Below are 17,105 nucleotides of genomic sequence, written 5' to 3'. Positions count from 1 at the left end.
TACCTCAATAGGCTACAAATGTTATATGATCAAACAACAGTTTAAGAGTTTACTTCTAATAAGGCTGCACACCTAAACAAACCCTACACACACACTTCATGTATTAAATTTTGCTCACTGAGAGATTAAACCTAAAATGGATTAAAATTCTACATTTTCTCAACAATATCAATACAAAGTAACACCATATATTGATGGCAACTATAAATTTATATATACATTTCTACAGGGAGAACAGAAATTGCTTCTTATAACAAAATGCAGCAAAATGTGTCATTTTCTTGGACAATGGATAAGACTATCAATATGCCACTGCTCTCCAGATTCCAACCCCTCCATTTAGTTACTTGTTCTACTAAACAGAAAGATAATTAAAAATGAATCTAAATACTTTCCAAAGGCATTGGACATCAAACTAAACAAAGTATCACTAAATACATATATATATATATCTATAACTGTCATAAATTCCGTTCTTCTATTATTATGGCTACTAATTTTGAACTGGTAACTTTTTACTGTGTTTTTCCCAAATCCTGGGGGAAAGACAGAGTTGGTTGTTAACTCTATCATCCTCCCCCTCTCTTTTAACATATAATGAGAAAAGGCTCTTGGAACATGCAGGACAAAGTGACACCCAACACTCACCTGATGACACATCCTCTTTTTTCCTGATCATGTGATCTTTAGTAAACTTTACTCGCTGGTGAGCTTCTATGCAGGTCTTACACAGCCATTCCCCACATTCCACACAGAAACCCACGGCACTGGCGTTGTCCTCGCAGCTGGTACACACCTGCAGGTGAAAAGCCACCAGAATGGTCCTGGGGAACACTGACAGCCCCAGAGAGCAGAAAGGGCTGGGGAAACAGCACCAGGATTGTTCTGGGGAGCACTGACAGGACCAGAGAGCAGAGCAGGGCAGGGGAAAGGGCACCAGAATGTTCTGGGGAGCACTGATGTCCCAGAAATCAGAGGAGGGTTGGGGAAAAGGCACCAGAATTGTACTGGGGAGCACTGACAGCCCCAGAAATCAGAGGCTGGGCAGGCAGGGAGGTCCCTACCTGTTCTGACTTCTCGTCGGAGCTGCTGGGGCTCTCTGAGGTGTCCTTCACAAAGTAGTTGTCCACCAGGTCAATCTGCCGGCACTCCTGGCGGCAGATTGGGCACCGGATCACCCCCACTGCAAAACACAGCAGCCCACAGACCTTCAGGGCAACAAAACTCACAAATCAATGTGCCCAGGAGCACAGAACACAAAGCACACTCCTCGTTTCACCTGGGTAAAGGATTCCACAGTTGACACTGTCATTAAAAGCCAGCCATTGCAGCTGTAGAACAGGTTTCACCCAAAAATATACTCCCTCAACTAATCCCAAAAAACCCCCAAAAATCTCTACAGAAAAGGATCCCCCACCTAGGTGGGATAATTTCTACATCATACTTTTTTTCCTACTTATTTCTTCCCAAAAAATCCTATTTTTTAGCCAAGTAATTTGTTCTCCCCAAGCGAATATTTAATTTTTTCTTCTGTTCATTTTAGATTACGAAACTCAAGACATTTGGTTTTTTAATTATTTTTTAGAACAGTCTGTGGTCCAGCCTGTCTCAAGACAAGCATTAAGAGGCTGTGCCCAGGTAGCTGGGGTGACTTTAGTGATGTTCCTGAAAACACCATGGCAGTACCATGTCTCAGTGCTCTCCCAGGCAGGCCAGGAAGATTTCTAATATAATCTATTTCCATGAGATCAGATGAAACAATACAATACCAGCATCCTGTTTTGTTATCCTTTTTAATCACTAAATTAGTTTTAAATCCTCAGCAGAGCTGCAAAGAAGTTACTACATGAACAAAATTGACATTTAAAGATGCCTATGAACAACCCCCGTAAAGGTTTGAAAAGCTATTTATAACTTAGGTAGTGGCTCGCACTTCAAAGAAGTGTCATTTGATCTTAAATCAAATTCCTATACAATTTATTGAGAACATAATCTTCAAGAAGCTTTCCAAGTCATTGGGTATTTTTATACACTAAAACAACTTTGAGGAGTGTAATTAAATGATGCTAAGCTCCTTTGTGGATATTCAATTAGGACAGCAGGCCTTATTTCAGGGAGATTAATTACATTAGTAGTGGAGTAGTATTAATTTTTTCAAGTGCTAAAATTAATGATGGCTTCAGAACACAGGAGATTCACTGCAAAGCAACAATAATCCAACTAAAAATTCCCTGTCTCACCAAATCAAACAGATCTCAAGAGCAGGATATGAAAAATAACCAGTACTGCAACAGCTACACGTACAAGAGCTTTCACACACAGTGAAACCTTCTTCATATGCTGAACTTTGAGGTTTTCTTACAATTGAGAGACAAAATTCTTTAGGGAATACCAGCTGAAGTGTATATACTCACAGAACAAAAATTTCAGATATTTACCATTAAAGCTACTACATCCAAACCAAACCTAACCTAAACTCAATTTTTAGTCCTACCTTGGGTACAACACACAAAATATTTCAGGAGAAGCTCAAGGTTTGTAATCTCTAGACAACAGCAAGTCAAATCCTATAGATGAAAACACCTTCCTGCAAGGCAACTTTTGTGTTGGTTTTAAAGTAACCAATGAAAGCTTCAATAAAAACAAGCTTTTTGATCCAAGTGAGAGCCCAGAGGCTGGATTATGGCCAGGGGTAATTCCACCTTGTCCACTGCCCCTGTCAGAGGACACAGGGGATGGGCAGGTCCTGCTCTCACAGTCCAAAACCCGATTTTTGCACTTCCATTCAAATAAAACCTGCACACACCTCAAGAGATCAAAACCCAAAGACAAGGCCTTGTAATTCTCATTTAGCACATTACACACCTTTTCCATATCTCAACACATTTATTCGCAGCAGTAGCTTTCCAATAATATATGAGCCACTAAACATCTAATATCCTGGTCTTTTAATCTAATAAAAAATAAATTGCTGCAGCACTATTTGTACTAGAAACTGAATGTACTGAAAATATACAGATGTGGCTAATTTTGTGAGGCAAGAGAGAAAAGTAGAGAAAAACACACTGAAACAGCATTTACATAGAAAAAAGAAATTCTTAGCTGTCAAAACTTGAGATGGTTTGTGAGCTAACAAAGTTTATAGCAAAACCTTAGTGAGACTGTATTTTATCACAAACTAATCTCTGAGAAAAACAAGTTTTCACTGTCAGTTTCAATATTTAAAAAACTTATATAAGAAAATAAAAGTAAATATAAAAGTATCATCCCATTTACACTCCAGCAGAACTTACTATGTTGTTTTTTTGCATCAAACAAATCAAACACATTAGCCCTGGTACAAATATTCCCACTGTAACTCTGCTTTCCCAAAAGCATTAGCACATAGTCAAAATTACTGTTTAAAGATCAAACCTATTTTGCAAATCACAGCTGAACTAGAATTAGACACATTCATACAAATTATGAAGGTCAGACTGGTTTATGATCTCCCTCAAGCCCAATTATTACCATCAAGGTTTCCTGTGTCCTCAGAGATGGCTTCATATTATTTTTGAGCTGTAAATCATTGCTCCAGACAAGAGCAGCACTGAAGCAAAAAGAGGAGAAAAGGGAAGTTTCTCTCAAGAAGTTCTGACCACACCACGTGAAACCCTGCACTGAGGGTCCGAAAGACTTTGTGCAGCGGTTCCTTTGTGCCTTCCAGAATGCTGTCACCAAAATCCTGCCCTCAGTATTAACTGCAGGAACACAGTTATGCTTCAGGTCCTAAAAAAAGAACAATTCAGCACCCTACAAACTTCAGCCACCCACAGATGCTTCTGCGGATATCAATACTTCCATGAAGAAATTCAGAATCATCTTTTAGACTTGAAAGGCCAGAGGAAACGATGAACTATTTTATAAGAGCTGCAGATAACAGGAGTGGGCTTCCAAGCTTCTTTAATTGTACATTAAAGGATCCACACTGCCCATTTTCCCACTTGTTTCTACACACCTCAAGTGTGTAAGACCTGTAACAACCATGAGCACAAACACTCATTACTCCTCTTCCACAGCACTCTAAAAACACAGTCCTCTGCACTGCATTTCCCCTTCCCTTATGTCCTATTCCAAATTAATGATGAAGTTTGGATCAGATTCTGCTTTTGCTCCCACGCTTCTGCAGAACAGCAAAAATTTCCAATCATACACAATTCCTTGTCCCCCATCTGTTGCAACACACAACGCTCAGCCCAAATGGAGTTTTGTTTTTCCTTTCATCCTGCCTAAAGCTGACTGAAGGGAGAAGCAGAAATAGTTTCCTATCTGGAAATTTGGACTACGAGTCTCCAGTCCAGCAGGCAGGAAAAGCCTGCCTCGCACTGCCAACCCTGCTCAAAGGGAGAGGGGTTTCATCTTCTCACCTGAGCCGTTCCTCCCTGCCAGAGCCCGCAGCTCACAATTCAGGGAGGAATGAGGCTCCCAGATTCCTTGTGCCACACTCCCATGGAGTCTCCTGAGACAGACAGAGACTTTCTGCAGCTGAGGACCAACACAAAGCACCGACAGAAACACAGGAGTGCGGTCAGGGATGGATCCTTAAGAACTACAGGAACCTACCCCTGGGAGCAGGTCTCCCCAGCACACTGATGGGAGCTGGGACAGAGCCCACACCATGGAAATGGGAATCTGGCACATCCCAAGAATGATCCGTGTCCTGGGAAGGACTGCTCCTGCCCCAGTGGGAGCCCAGATCACCGTGACAGTGAAACCAAGGACACAACAAGAACCTTCCTGGAGGCTCCAGCTCTGCTGGCAGCTCCTGCTGAGGCCAGGACCTGCTCTCACCAGCAGACCAGAAGGTCCTGGCCGAGCAGGGAAATGCCAGCACACAGATTTCCCTGACAGTTATACAACTGCAGCACATCTTACACTGCACATCAGACCTCCTGATTTGCCAAAGACAGTAAGAACACTAATGAGAGCAGCATCTCTGTAATCTTTTTAAGTGCTTATGGTGTAGATAAAGCACACTGAACTACACCAGACATCAAAGCATGGCAGAAAGCACAAAACCAAAGTAAACTGAGGAGGAAAGTTGATTTTGTTTTCCTAAAAACAGAAAGGCTGCTAAAAACCCTGCATCACAATCCAGCAGCAAATCACTATGGAACACTGCAAAAACCTCCAGATTTCAAGAGGAAGATGCTTTTTAATCTGCCGCTCCCAATTCACACCTAAACATGCAACACAAGTATTTTTCTTAATTGTAACTCAGAACTCTTATATATTTAAACTCATATATTTAAGTTTAACACTTCCCAGTGAAGTTCCTCTGAATGCATCTCAAAACAGGTAATTTTTTCAACAGGTTTCATTTTGAACTAGTTTCAATAAAACAAATATTAAAAATCTGCTTAGAATTGCTTTCTCCAGGCTGACATATCAATTCCAAGGATACTAAAATACTGCCAAATTTCAAGGATGCTTGAGAGCTACAGCAAAGGAAGGGAAAAGGTGGATTTCTCTGTATTTACAGTCTTGTAGGATCAAAGCAGAGACACTCCAGTGAAAGCTCATGCCAACTCTTTGGCTACTGTCCCCACTTCAGCTTCATATTCAGGAATCAGTGTGTTCAACTCATACCCATTGCTTTTGCACAAGAAAAAAACCTGGAATTTTCTGCATCTTCTTTGCTCCCTACCCACCCTTCTGGGCATTTCCTTCTGGAATTCCCTCAGATGTTTCAGAAACCAGCTCTACAACAACAAGGCTTCCTGAGCCAGTAAGAATGAACCTGTTCCCCCACCAAACCCACCTACAACCATCCTCTAATCTGTATTTTTAGGTTTTGTTTACCAACACTGCAGAAGCCTCCTGGGAGCCTCCAGCCCTGGGAGACAAGGGGGATGTGGGGTGAAAGGAAAGGGGAACACAAAAGAAGCCATGGAAACTTATCTACTGCCTAAAACCACCAAAGGAGCTAAAGCAAAATAAGGAACTTTTATAAGAAGCACCACACTGAGGGCTCCACATTCACTTGCTGGCTTCAAGTCTAAGCTGACTTTAATCAGCTTAAAATAAACACATAACAGCCCAACCCAATCTCACTGAAATCTCACACAAAACAAAAAGTAATAATGGAATAATTAAGAGAGTTATTGATCTGAATGATGATAGCATGATCTGATGAGCTCACGGACACAAACAAGGGAGAGCAGAGCATGCACATGATGTGTGAGATCAAAAAATCACTTTGCACCTCAGCAGCACCCAACAGATCCTCTCCATCATGACACTGTAGTTCAACTTTATAAATTCAAAGATTAATCAAACATTGACCTCAAACACTTGTGCTCCTAAACACCTCTACTTACATACTAAAATTCCTATTTTCCTACGATCCAGCTCCTTTAAGAGCAGCCCTGATCTGTAGCACAAAAATCTTTATCAATTTTTTAGTTGTTTTGTAACATTCTGAGTACTGAAACCATGAAAACACGAGGATAAAGTAACTTTGACCCCACTTAATTCCCTAATATAAATGTTTAAAGTGTGTTATGGACACCGAGTTGAACAGGAGCCAACAGCACGTCTTTCACGAGAGGGCAGTGTGTCCAGGCTACACCAGCAGGACAAGGATAGCCATCCCTCTTCCTCCTCAGCACTCCAGGAGACCCACTGGGCCAGCACAGGGTTCCCAGTACAGGACAGACTCCCAAAGTGGGGCAAACGCAGCGGTGTGAGCCAAGGGCAGGACAGCAAAACCATGGACAGGGCAAGCAGGAGTAAAGGATTAAAGCAATAAAGGCATAAAGGAATTGCTATCCCCATGGCCCAAGGAGCGTGGGCCAACACTGCTCATCCCACAGCCAGCAAACACCTGGACCAGGCTCTGAGGAAGCTCCTGTCACCTCTCACCAGACCGGCTCTGGGCCAGGGATGGGGCTGGACACACCTGGCCCTGCCACCCCACCTGATGCACCACTCCAACCACATTTGTGCCAAGGAATGGCTTCAAATTCTGCTGATACATGGGAGACATCAGTGAGCACAAGCCTAAAACCCTATCACATCATCCCCTGACAATCAACCTCCCAAAACCCAATTTCTGTCGAGCAAGCAGCATCACTGGAGACATCTGGCTCCACAACAGGCTTGGGTTGGGTGGCAGTACCAGCCTGATTTCCCCCGGAAGTACTGAGTGACTGTAAGATAATTAAAGTCCTGTCAGATGTTTACACTGTTAAAATGACAAGGAAGCTTCCCAGTTCAGGAAATATTTGCAAGCACTTATGCAATCCAGTAACTCCAGCTTCCGTTCTGGGTTCAAGCTTGGCAGGGAATCAGCCCTCTCAGGAATGAATCTCTGCCAGGTACCATTTATTGGGTGAGAACTCAATAGTAGTTATTCCCTGTGCATAATATTTATTTCTCTCAGCGCTGCAAGGGTCCAAGCATATTTCTGCACAGCCATACATCAAACACCTGCTCTAATTTCAGTGATTAGACCTTGAAACAAACCCTCACAGGTCAAGGGAGCAACGCTATCAGATTGAAAGCTGTCAGAATAAAAATACATTAAAAATAATTAACTGTTTTCAAGGTCCACTCTTAACTCAGCTTTTTGTTTATTGAACAATCCTTGATTATATTGCAATTATCACACACTGAACTGACAATACATTATATTTAGTAAGAAAAAAAATCTACAGCTGCCACAGATATTCTTATAAAAATAACATGTGTCTTAATGTTCTCAGACGGAAATATTTTACAATACACTATTAATTTAGACTGAAATTTAAGGTTTTTTTAAGTAAGATTTTTAATAAGTCCAGAATATGAATTGAACATTTTCTAGGACTCATGCTGGGCTCCAACATATATTCATGAGCCTCACTTATTAACACAGGAGAAAAGTAAAGAATCAAGTGAGTCCAGGTGATGTTTACTCACATCCAGTTTGATAAAACTTAAGATGCTGCATTTACACACCTTAAACAGCCTTATTTGATGCAAGAATTTTAATTCTTCTAGACTGAAAATACAGTAACTACCACCAAACTCACGTAACATGTAAGGGACATGTCACATCCTCACACACATCACACCTTTTATGTCCTCCTTCCACAGCAAATTAAAAAACCGGAAACTTTAAGTGTGATTAATACAACACTGGGTACAGGAGCTGAATTCAGCATATCAAACCTATTTATGATACCAAATATCACAGCTCTGGGTACTAAATGTGTTGTTCCTCAGTTTACACACACAGCCAACTGTGGAAGTTTTTCAGCTCGTTTTTCAGCCTAATCGTAATTATGACATTCCCAAGGAGCTGGGAGAGCCCCACACTCTCTCTATTGAGATAATCTTCTTAAGACAGATTGTAAATATCTCATCCAGGCAGTGAAACCACAAAAAAACCTCTCCTCCAGGAGCAGGAGCAGCTGTGGGTGCAGAAAAAGTTGTTTTACAGAATCTGTTACAGTCTAAAATCTCTAACTTAGAAATCAGCTGGGGTTTTTTTTCAGAATACTGTGATACAAATGGAGGCATTTTCTTGTAACCTATTCAATCTGAAAAGAGGAGCTGGACAGCTGAAACACCACTACGAAATCATCTATCCACCAAATAAAATGCACATTCCCATAACCAATTAAGACATTAAACTGAATATGAGATGCTACTTTTCATGTTAAACAAATGTTTAATTTGTTTATTTATTTATTACTAATTTGTTTCATGTTAAATATATAAAACAAGAATCTTCTATTTTTTTCCTCGCATAAATGTAACCAACAGCAAAATAAACATCTTTCACCAACAAAACAAGTATGAACCTACCAAGTACTTGTTTTTCATACAGCAAACCACAACTTCAGATCATTCTTTTAAGCTTTAGTCAGGGGTTCTCTAACTTTTAGGAATTGCGACGATTCTTCTGTTTTCTTTAGGAGTGGTTCTGAAGGGAGTGGGAGCCTGGCAGGAGCAGAGATGCTGATCCAGACCCAACACCATTGTCTCCAGCATCCTTACTGCTCTCTCCAGGAAAGGAGCTGTCACTCAAAGAACTGCTCTGCAAGCACCAAGCTCACATTCCATTTCCACAGTTTTTACCCAATAAATACATGTATATACTGTTTTAAGTCCTGACAGTTCTCACTGAGCAAACTCTGAAACTAAGAAAGCAACAAGGAAAATATCACTTGTACTTCTCTGGTCTGTGTGAAGAGATGCTGAAAGATAGCAGGCACACCACCCAGAAGTGTAAAACTGTAATAAAGTGCAACCCACCTCAGGTACAGCTACAGGTACCACTTCTGTTTAATTCTTCCTTCATGAAAAAGCACCTGCTCATCATGAAGGAGACTTGAAAATCAGGAGAAGTGGAAGTAACACTTCACACTTTGTGACTACCAAAACAGGGAAGGAACCTGCGTCACTAGGCACTGCGCTGCTCCTCAGGAGGCTCAGAATGTCCATTTTCTATCTGATTTACTGGTTACCATCTCCTGTGCCACACAGCTGATTCTACTCTCAAGGTGCAGAGAGCTGCCCACAAAAATGCTTCTTCATGGCCCATCCTCAGCTGAGCTGCTGCCAGTTCCTGTCCTCGTGCAGGCTGAGGTGCCACCACAGCTGGATCCACAGCTGGATCCACAGCTGGATCACACAGCCCTGCAGGACACTCCCGCAACAGCTAGGGTTGGAAGGCACCTCCAGTCCAACCCCTGCTGAGGCAGGGTCAACTGGAGCAGGTGACACAGGAATGTGTCCAGGTGGGTTTGGAATGTGTCCAGAGAGGGAGACTCCACCCTCTCCCTGGGCAGCTGCCACCCTCCACAGAAAAAACTTCCTTCTCATTCAGGTGGAACTTCTTGTGTTATAATTTATGGCCATTGCTCCTTGTCCTGCCCTGGGCACCACTGAATAGTCTCACACCATCCTCTGACTCACCCTGGATATATTCATACGGATTGATGGGATCCCCTCTCAGTCTTCTCTTCTCCAGACAAACCAGGCCCAGCCCCACAGTCTCTCCTCACAAGAAAGATGCTCCAGTCCCCTGTACCTTGCTCACTCCATCTAAAACTTTTTTACTGCAACAGTCCAAACATGAACCCTACATCAAAGCACACCAACAAGCATTCTTAAAACGTGTACAACAGGAAGTGATATTCCAGCTTGTACACAGTGGTTCTCATACCTGTATCCTACAGACACAGCAGGACTCAGATAATCCTGCTAATTTCTAATAAAATAAACCCTGCTTCCTGGGTTCTGTGTATGTCACTGGTGTATCACTGCCCTGTGAGGGTGGGAGGCCCCGGCACAGGTGCCAGAGCAGCTGTGGCTGCCTCTGGATCCCTGGAAGTGCCCAAGGCCAGGTTGGATGGGGCTTGGAGCAACCTGGGACAGTGGAAGGTGTCCCTGTCCAGGGCAGGGGTGGCACTGGATGAGCTTTAAAGTACCCTCCAAACCAAACCACTCTGACACTCCATGATATTACACAAAATGTAGAACCTGGAATTTAAAAGCACGGATCACAAGACCATCTGAGTGCTTTACTGAGTGCATTGTCAAACTGTATTTAATACATCATCTTCTTAAAACCGATGAACTTTCTAAAAGCACATCTCAGATGAACTTCTGAACAGTCGGGATGAAAAAATCTCTACCATGCCAGGTTAATTCCTTCACTGGGGAACACAGGGAAGGTTTGAGTGCAAAGGTGTCACCAAACAAGGTCTCCCTGACTATAGTGCCCATTTAGGACCTGCAAAACCACTTAGCAGGGCCCTACTTTGGTCTGTACACCACAGCACACGAGTCATCCCATCTAAAGCTCCAGAAGCTTTTCAATTCCATCCCTGAACACATATTAGAAATGAAAAATTAACCCCAAGCTGTGATTCTGATAAGAACACATGGAAGGAGCAGCGTACTCCTGTTCCCTAGCACAAGTTCTGTCCAGGCAGAGCCCTGGGGCACAGGTGACAAACAGTACTGCAAGGCTTTATCTCAGCGCACAGGAAAGCAGGTGCAGTGCACACAGCGTTCCCACCTGGGCAGGCAATACTGCAACAACAGAACATCTGAATTTAATTAGACACGTTTTACCCCAGCGCTGTAGAACCGAGCTGCCCACCCCCTTCCTGACTCGCCTTCGCTGTGCCACCCCTGAAAGCCGAAACAAAACAGACAGGAGAGAATGACAGAATATTTGGGGTTAGAAAGAGCCTTTAAAGGTCATTAGTCCAACCCACCTGCCACGAGCAGGGACATCTTAGACGGCTTAGATGCTCAGAGCCTGGTCCAGCCTAACACTGAATGTTTCCACTACCTCCCTGAGCAACTTGTTCCGGTGTTTTAACACCCTCACGGTAAACATTTTTTGTTTATACTTAATCTAAACCGATCTAGCTCCAGTTTAAAACCATTATCCCCAGTCCTATCGCAACAGGTGCTGCTAAAAAGTCCGTCCCCGTTTTTATTACAGACTGTCTTTAGACACCGGAAGCGGCTTTAGGGTCTCCCTAGAGCTTCTCCAGGCTGAACAATCCCAGTCCCCTCAGCCTTCCTCACAGCACAGTTGCTCCATCCCTCTGACCAACTCGGCGCCCGCTCCACCAGGTCCGCGTCCCTCCTTCCTGCGACAGACACCCTCAGGACTCCGTCCGCACTCCTCATCCCAACAACTGCCCCGGCCCCGGCTGCCCGTGCCCTCCCGCAGCACCGCGGCTCGGGCCCGCAACGGCCGCGCGCTCCCGAGAGAGGCCGGGCGGGCCCGGGCGAGCCCCGCGCTGCGGGGCAGGCGGGCCGCTCCCGGCGGGACGTACCAGAGAGCCCCGCGCTCGCCGCGCTCACCTTGCTGCACGTCGCCGTTGGCGCCGCCGGGCACGGGCACGCTGAGCTGGCGCTCGGGCTCGGGCAGGCAGCGGCGGCAGAAGGAGTGAAGGCAGGGCAGCAGCTTGGGCTCGGCCTCCCGCCGGCTCTGCAGGCTCTGCGCGCACACCGCACACGTGTCTAGCAGCGAGAACGGCCCCGGCGCCGCGGGTGTCAGCGGCGGCACCGGGCTGGGGCCGGGCCCCGCTGCCGCCCCGGCCCCTCCCGCCGCCTCGGCCCCGCCCTCGGCGCCGCCGCGCTCCGCCGCCGCCGCCGCCCCGGGGCTCTCGCGCTCCTCGGGCGGCACGGCGGTGGACGGCGAGCCGGCGGGAGGCTCCGGGCCGCCGCCGCTGCCCGGCGCGGCCTCGGCAGCCGCGTCCCCACCGCCGCCGCCTCCTTTGTTTTCCGCCATGTTTCCTCCTTTGAACCCGACCCCGCTCCGCGCACGCTCCGCGTCACCGCGTCACCGGGCGGGACCGGCGCCGCGCGCGCGCGCGCGCTCCCGCGGCAACGGTAGGGTCGGGAGGGCGGGCCGTGACGTCACAGGGAGGCGGGGCTCTGGGCGGTCACTGGGCCAAGCGCTAAGAGTCTATTGGGCGGTGCTGGCGGCCGCCCAGTCAATGGACGGTAGCAGTTGGGGCGTGGCCACGCCCCCCGGGACCGCGCGCCGGGAACGGGAATGGGGATGGAGAAGAGAGCACCGGGTATAGAGCAGCGAGAACAGAGCACCGAGCCGGGGAATAACGCACTGGAAACAGGGAATAGCACACCAGGCTGGGGAATTCCCATCGGGAGGGGGAATAACGCACCGGGGTGGGGAATAACCCTTCCTAACGGGAAATGACTCACACAGCCTGGGAAATAACCGATGGGGGAGGGGAAAAACGCATCAGGAAGGGGAATAACCCACCGGGGAATAAGGCATGAAGACGGGGGAAATCCATCGGGATGGGGAATACCCATTGGGCTGGGGAATAACGGCCCGGGAAGGGGAATAACCCATAGGGATAGGGACTAATGCACCAGTGGGGGCAGAATAGGGCACCGGGCTAGGGAACAACCCATTGGGTTAGGGAATACCCACGGGGAAGGGGAATAGGGCACCAGGATGGGGAATAATGCACTGGGATAGGGATGATGGACCAGCATGGAAAACAGGGCACCAAGAGAGGAAATCGCAGACCTGGACTGGGAATAACACAGTGGGATGGTGAACAGAGCAGCGAGATGGGAAATGGCCCACTGGCACAGGGAAAAGGGCACTGGGGCACAGAGCAGTGCATGGGGATGGGAGTCAGTGCATGGGGACAGGGAACAGGGCAGGAGCAAGATCAGGAATAATGCCCTGGGATGAGGAACAGTGCAGGAGGTGGCAGCAGAGCCCCCTCTGTGGGAACTGCAGACTTCCCCACCCCAAAGTCCCGCTTCCCCACACTGCCCCTGCAGGGAATTCTGGGGTCCACCTGGCCCAGCCATCCCCTCCACAGCTCCTGGGCTTTGGACATGAAGCAGAAACCAGACAAATAGCAAAACAGGATTTATTAAAGGCGTAGGGGGAAACACAACAACACAAGCTCCTGCTTTAAGTATATAAAAAGTGAAACAATTCACAGTACATTTAATGGTGCCTGTAATACATTTAAACAGGATGTTTTGAGTCCACCCTACCTCCTCCTTGAATTTAAAACAAGGAAAAGAAATGATGGAAATACCCTTTTACCACCTCACGCAACTGCAACTAGAGGTGTCTACAGACACAGCATCTCCTAAGTGTCTGGTTTGTAGTTTTTAACACATGCTGCATTAAGACAAGTCAGGATTAAGTCACTGAAAGTCTTGCTGGATATTCTCCTTGTTTGCTTCCCCATGCTGCTGCTTGATTTGTGAAATTTCATTTTCCAGCTGCACTATAGTTCGTTCAATCTCATAATTTTTACTGACAAGAGAGACCCACCTGGAAGGGAAAAGAAATAAAAAGAGCCTTTATGTGTTATTTAACAGTCCTCTGGTTTAAAATCAAAGACAACCATTGCTCCAAAGCAAGTATAAATGCCAAATAAAGCAGTATTTCTCTTAACACATGATATCCTCAGTTGACATCAATGGTCATTCGAACAACCAAAGTGACAATGAGAAATTTTTAACCCTCTTAAACCTGAAAACACACAAGATATAAGACTAGACTCATCCACTAACTGCCAATATTGAGATAAAGAAGTGTTTTAAGACAATTTAGGAAATTTGAAGCAGCTAATAAATATATCCTGTTCCTATCTGTTGATCACTCAACCTCAATAAATATAATATGGAACCAAACTATAAATACTTTAAAACACTTTCTGCAAAGCAACAGTATCCTACAGCAGCACCAAAGGATCACTCAATTTCCAGTGGAAGAAGAATTTCAAGTAAATTTCAAACAATAGAGAAACCTGTGAAGGGGTTAATAGAGAATGCCAATACTCACGTGGATTCCATCTCTCGCAGCTTAGCCCCAGCTGTGAGCTGCATGTTCTTCCTCTGCCAGTTAAGGTCTTGAATGTTTTTCCTGGGGAGAAAAAGATGTATTTTTATTTCCTCTTTTTTTTAGCATCTGCAGTACCTGTTGCTAATTTCCAAGTACACTCAATCCCTAGAAGTACTGCCAGAAAACATTTGTGTAGCCAGGACTGTAATGACAACATCCAGAGGGACAAATCCCAGTACAGGGTTCACAGAGAACCCTGAGATAAATAAAGGGCCAAACCCAGCTTCAGGGACAATGTCCCTACAGACACAACTGCACATTAAATTATCAGCAGTGAAAAGAAAGCACTACTACATTTCAGGGAGGATTCCACAAATCCAGAGCAGAAGTTCGAACAAACCAAACACAGAATTTTGAAAAGAACAGACATGATGAGTGTAACTGCTTGGGAAGGGCAAGGTCACATTTCTTAATTATTGTTTTAACTGGGTCTTTTTCCCTGTGACCATGGCAGCAGCCAGCACATACATCTTCCTTTGTACAGCTTGGGGGGAGAGAAAGGTTCACTTCCAATTTCAGTACAAAAATATAAATAAGAACGACCCACCTCAATTTCTGAAGCTCTTTCTGGGCTTGTTCTATCATATGAACCAGGTGCCTGATGACAAAATGCAAGCAAAGCATTAAAAACACACAAGTGCTAAATCAGCCTGATCAGCTAAATCATTTCATCTGACATTTAACTTCTCAGAGTTAAGGATTCAACAAGCCCCTGCAACCCAAATACCTTGTCCCAGCCAGCAGATCCTTCACCTGCTTCCCTTCTCCTGAGCTCAGGAACCCTCTGCCTTCTCTCTGAGCTACGTTTGCCATTTCTTTGGCCTACTCTTTTATCTAAGGCTCAGCTAACCCTTCTCAAAAGTGGACATTAACATTCTCTGTCTGAATAAGCCCCAGTGCTTCCTGCAGCCATCCTCTACAAACTTTTCTTGGCTTTTGCAGCAGCTTTATTATGACTCCAGACTAAACCCAGGATCTGTAGTAACTCATCCTCATTTCCACCACTGAGTTATTCCTTCACAGGCTATCACTAGTCTTAATTAACACCCACTGTCATCAACAATAACCAACAACATTCAAGACTGAGATGTGTTAAAACACATGCTGTCCTTGGTCACAGAGACAGCTTTGAGATCAGCCTCCTCTTTCACTCACAGCTCTCTCACAGAGGTTAATCTATTCCAGGCTACATTCTAAAGATTCCCCACTGGATTTACATACAATAAATACACAGAAATTCAACAGAGAATTTGGTGTTGAGCAGAGCATCTGAGGCCTTACTCATTGTACACCTTCCAGGCGTTGCAGCCATGCTGGGACATGAGCTCCAGGTTCTCGATGCGCACGGCCTGGTGCTCCAGCTGTGCCATGGAATTGTTCACACACTCCTGCCACGCTGTGATGTCGTTCTTCTGCCCAGAAGAGGGGGCGGGCAGCTCGTACCTGTAAAGGGCACAGCTCACCTAGGGCACAGCTCACCTGGGCACCGGGCACAGCTCACCTGGGCCAGGCACTGCCCAGGCCAGCCCCACTCACCTCTTCATACTGAGTAGCTCCAAGGGCTGCCGGGCCGCCAGGCGCTCAAACTCGTTCCGCATGATCTCAGTCTGCAGAAAGGCAGCGGTGAGGGACAGGTGGGGAACAGGGTGCAACACAAGCGGGGTTTGTCTGAGGAGGACGGGGACAAGGCACAAACGGGTAACGGGGGAGGGACAGCCGGGGCACGGGCGGAGACACAGCGGGATGCGGGGTGGGGAGGGTAGGCAGCAACTAACAGAACGAGAGGACACAGCCTTAAGCTGCGCCAAGGGAAATTTAGGTTGGACGTTAGGGAAAAGTTCTTCCCGGAAAGAGTGATAAAATACTGGAATGGTCTGCCTGGGGAGGTGGTGGAGTCACCATCCCTGCATGCGTTTTAAAAAAGAGTGGATACGGTCCCATGGTTTAGTTGAGGTATTGGGGTATGGGTTGGACTCGAAGATCTTGAAGGTCTCTTCCAACCTGGTGATTCTGTGGGTACAGCGGCGGGCATAGCAGACGGGTGTGCGGGGAAGGACGGAGACAGGCCGGGAATGTCACAGCCAGGTTACGGACTAGGGACAAGCGGGCTACGGGGGCGTCGGAGCCCGCTCGGGGTACGGGGAGGAGCTGGGCTGGGCTCTGGGAGCTGCTAGGCCGCCTCAGCTCACCTCGAAGGCGCTGTAGTCGTGTGCGGGCAGGTAGCTGAGGTAGTTCTTGGTCGGCCGGTACCGCCGCGTCTCCTCCTCCACCAGCGCCGCGGCCTAAAGCACACGGGGCGTCAGGCGAGCGGCCCGCCCGCCGCCCCAGCCCCAGCCCCTCTCCGCAGCCACCCCGGCCCCGCACGCACCGCCTCCCGCACGCCCGGGGCCTCGTAGCCCTGGTCGAAGTAGGGCAGCGCATCCACCACCACGTCCCCAGCCACCAGCCCCGGGCCCGACATCTTGGCCGCGGTCGCACGCACTGCGCGTGCGCACTCGCGTCACGCCCGGCCAGATCGCACACGGCTCGGGCTCAGACCCCGCCCACCTCTGCCTGCCCCAGCCCCTCCCCTCAGCCCAGGCCACGCCCCTCCCGGTTTGACTCCTGCTCCGGTTCCGCCGCTCCCGGTGCGATTCCGACCCCGGTCCCGCCCCCCCCGGCCCCCTCCCGGCCCCGCTCCCCCCTCCCCCCTCCCGGCCCCGCT

The 17,105-nt window shown here is 47.0% G+C and overlaps 2 protein-coding genes across 3 annotated transcripts in view; both read right to left on the bottom strand.

The window, feature by feature from the left end:
* Window positions 1-12,286, bottom strand: part of TRIM33 (tripartite motif containing 33) — a 39,271-nt gene extending 26,985 nt beyond the window's left edge. For both annotated transcript variants that reach the window (XM_014258893.2, XM_088067071.1), the window contains exons 1-3: window positions 11,857-12,286; window positions 1,065-1,183; window positions 649-796 (exon numbers count right to left, since the gene is read on the bottom strand). In XM_014258893.2, coding sequence (XP_014114368.2) covers window positions 649-796; window positions 1,065-1,183; window positions 11,857-12,286 — 697 coding nt within the window. The remainder of the gene's footprint in view (window positions 1-648; window positions 797-1,064; window positions 1,184-11,856) is intronic.
* Window positions 12,287-13,398: 1,112 nt separating this feature from the next.
* Window positions 13,399-16,924, bottom strand: BCAS2 (BCAS2 pre-mRNA processing factor). The gene is made up of 7 exons (XM_005530140.2): window positions 16,770-16,924; window positions 16,591-16,683; window positions 15,938-16,008; window positions 15,683-15,844; window positions 14,949-14,999; window positions 14,342-14,422; window positions 13,399-13,828 (listed from the first exon to the last, which is right to left on the bottom strand). Exons 1-7 carry the CDS (start codon window positions 16,860-16,862, stop codon window positions 13,699-13,701), a joined length of 681 nt encoding a protein of 226 aa, XP_005530197.1. The 5' UTR covers window positions 16,863-16,924; the 3' UTR covers window positions 13,399-13,698.
* Between the last annotated feature and the right edge of the window lie 181 nt (window positions 16,925-17,105).

Source organism: Pseudopodoces humilis, chromosome 26 (assembly GCF_049639895.1).
Source record: "Pseudopodoces humilis isolate 2021_Gansu_Grassland_sample_001 chromosome 26, ASM4963989v1, whole genome shotgun sequence".
Taxonomy (NCBI): domain Eukaryota; kingdom Metazoa; phylum Chordata; class Aves; order Passeriformes; family Paridae; genus Pseudopodoces; species Pseudopodoces humilis.
The sequence above is the reverse complement of the archived record's forward strand: the minus strand, read 5'-3'. Positions and strand labels throughout refer to the sequence as shown.

Coding starts and splice junctions, on each gene's coding strand:
- BCAS2 (XM_005530140.2), bottom strand. CDS start 16,862: ATGTCGGGCCCGGGGCTGGTGGCTGGGGACGTGGTGGTGGATGCGCTG. Junction 16,684..16,769: donor CCCCGGGCGTGCGGGAGGCG/GTGCGTGCGGGG, acceptor CGTGTGCTTTAG/GCCGCGGCGCTGGTGGAGGA. Junction 15,000..15,682: donor GCCTGGAAGGTGTACAATGA/GTAAGGCCTCAG, acceptor TTTTGTCATCAG/GCACCTGGTTCATATGATAG.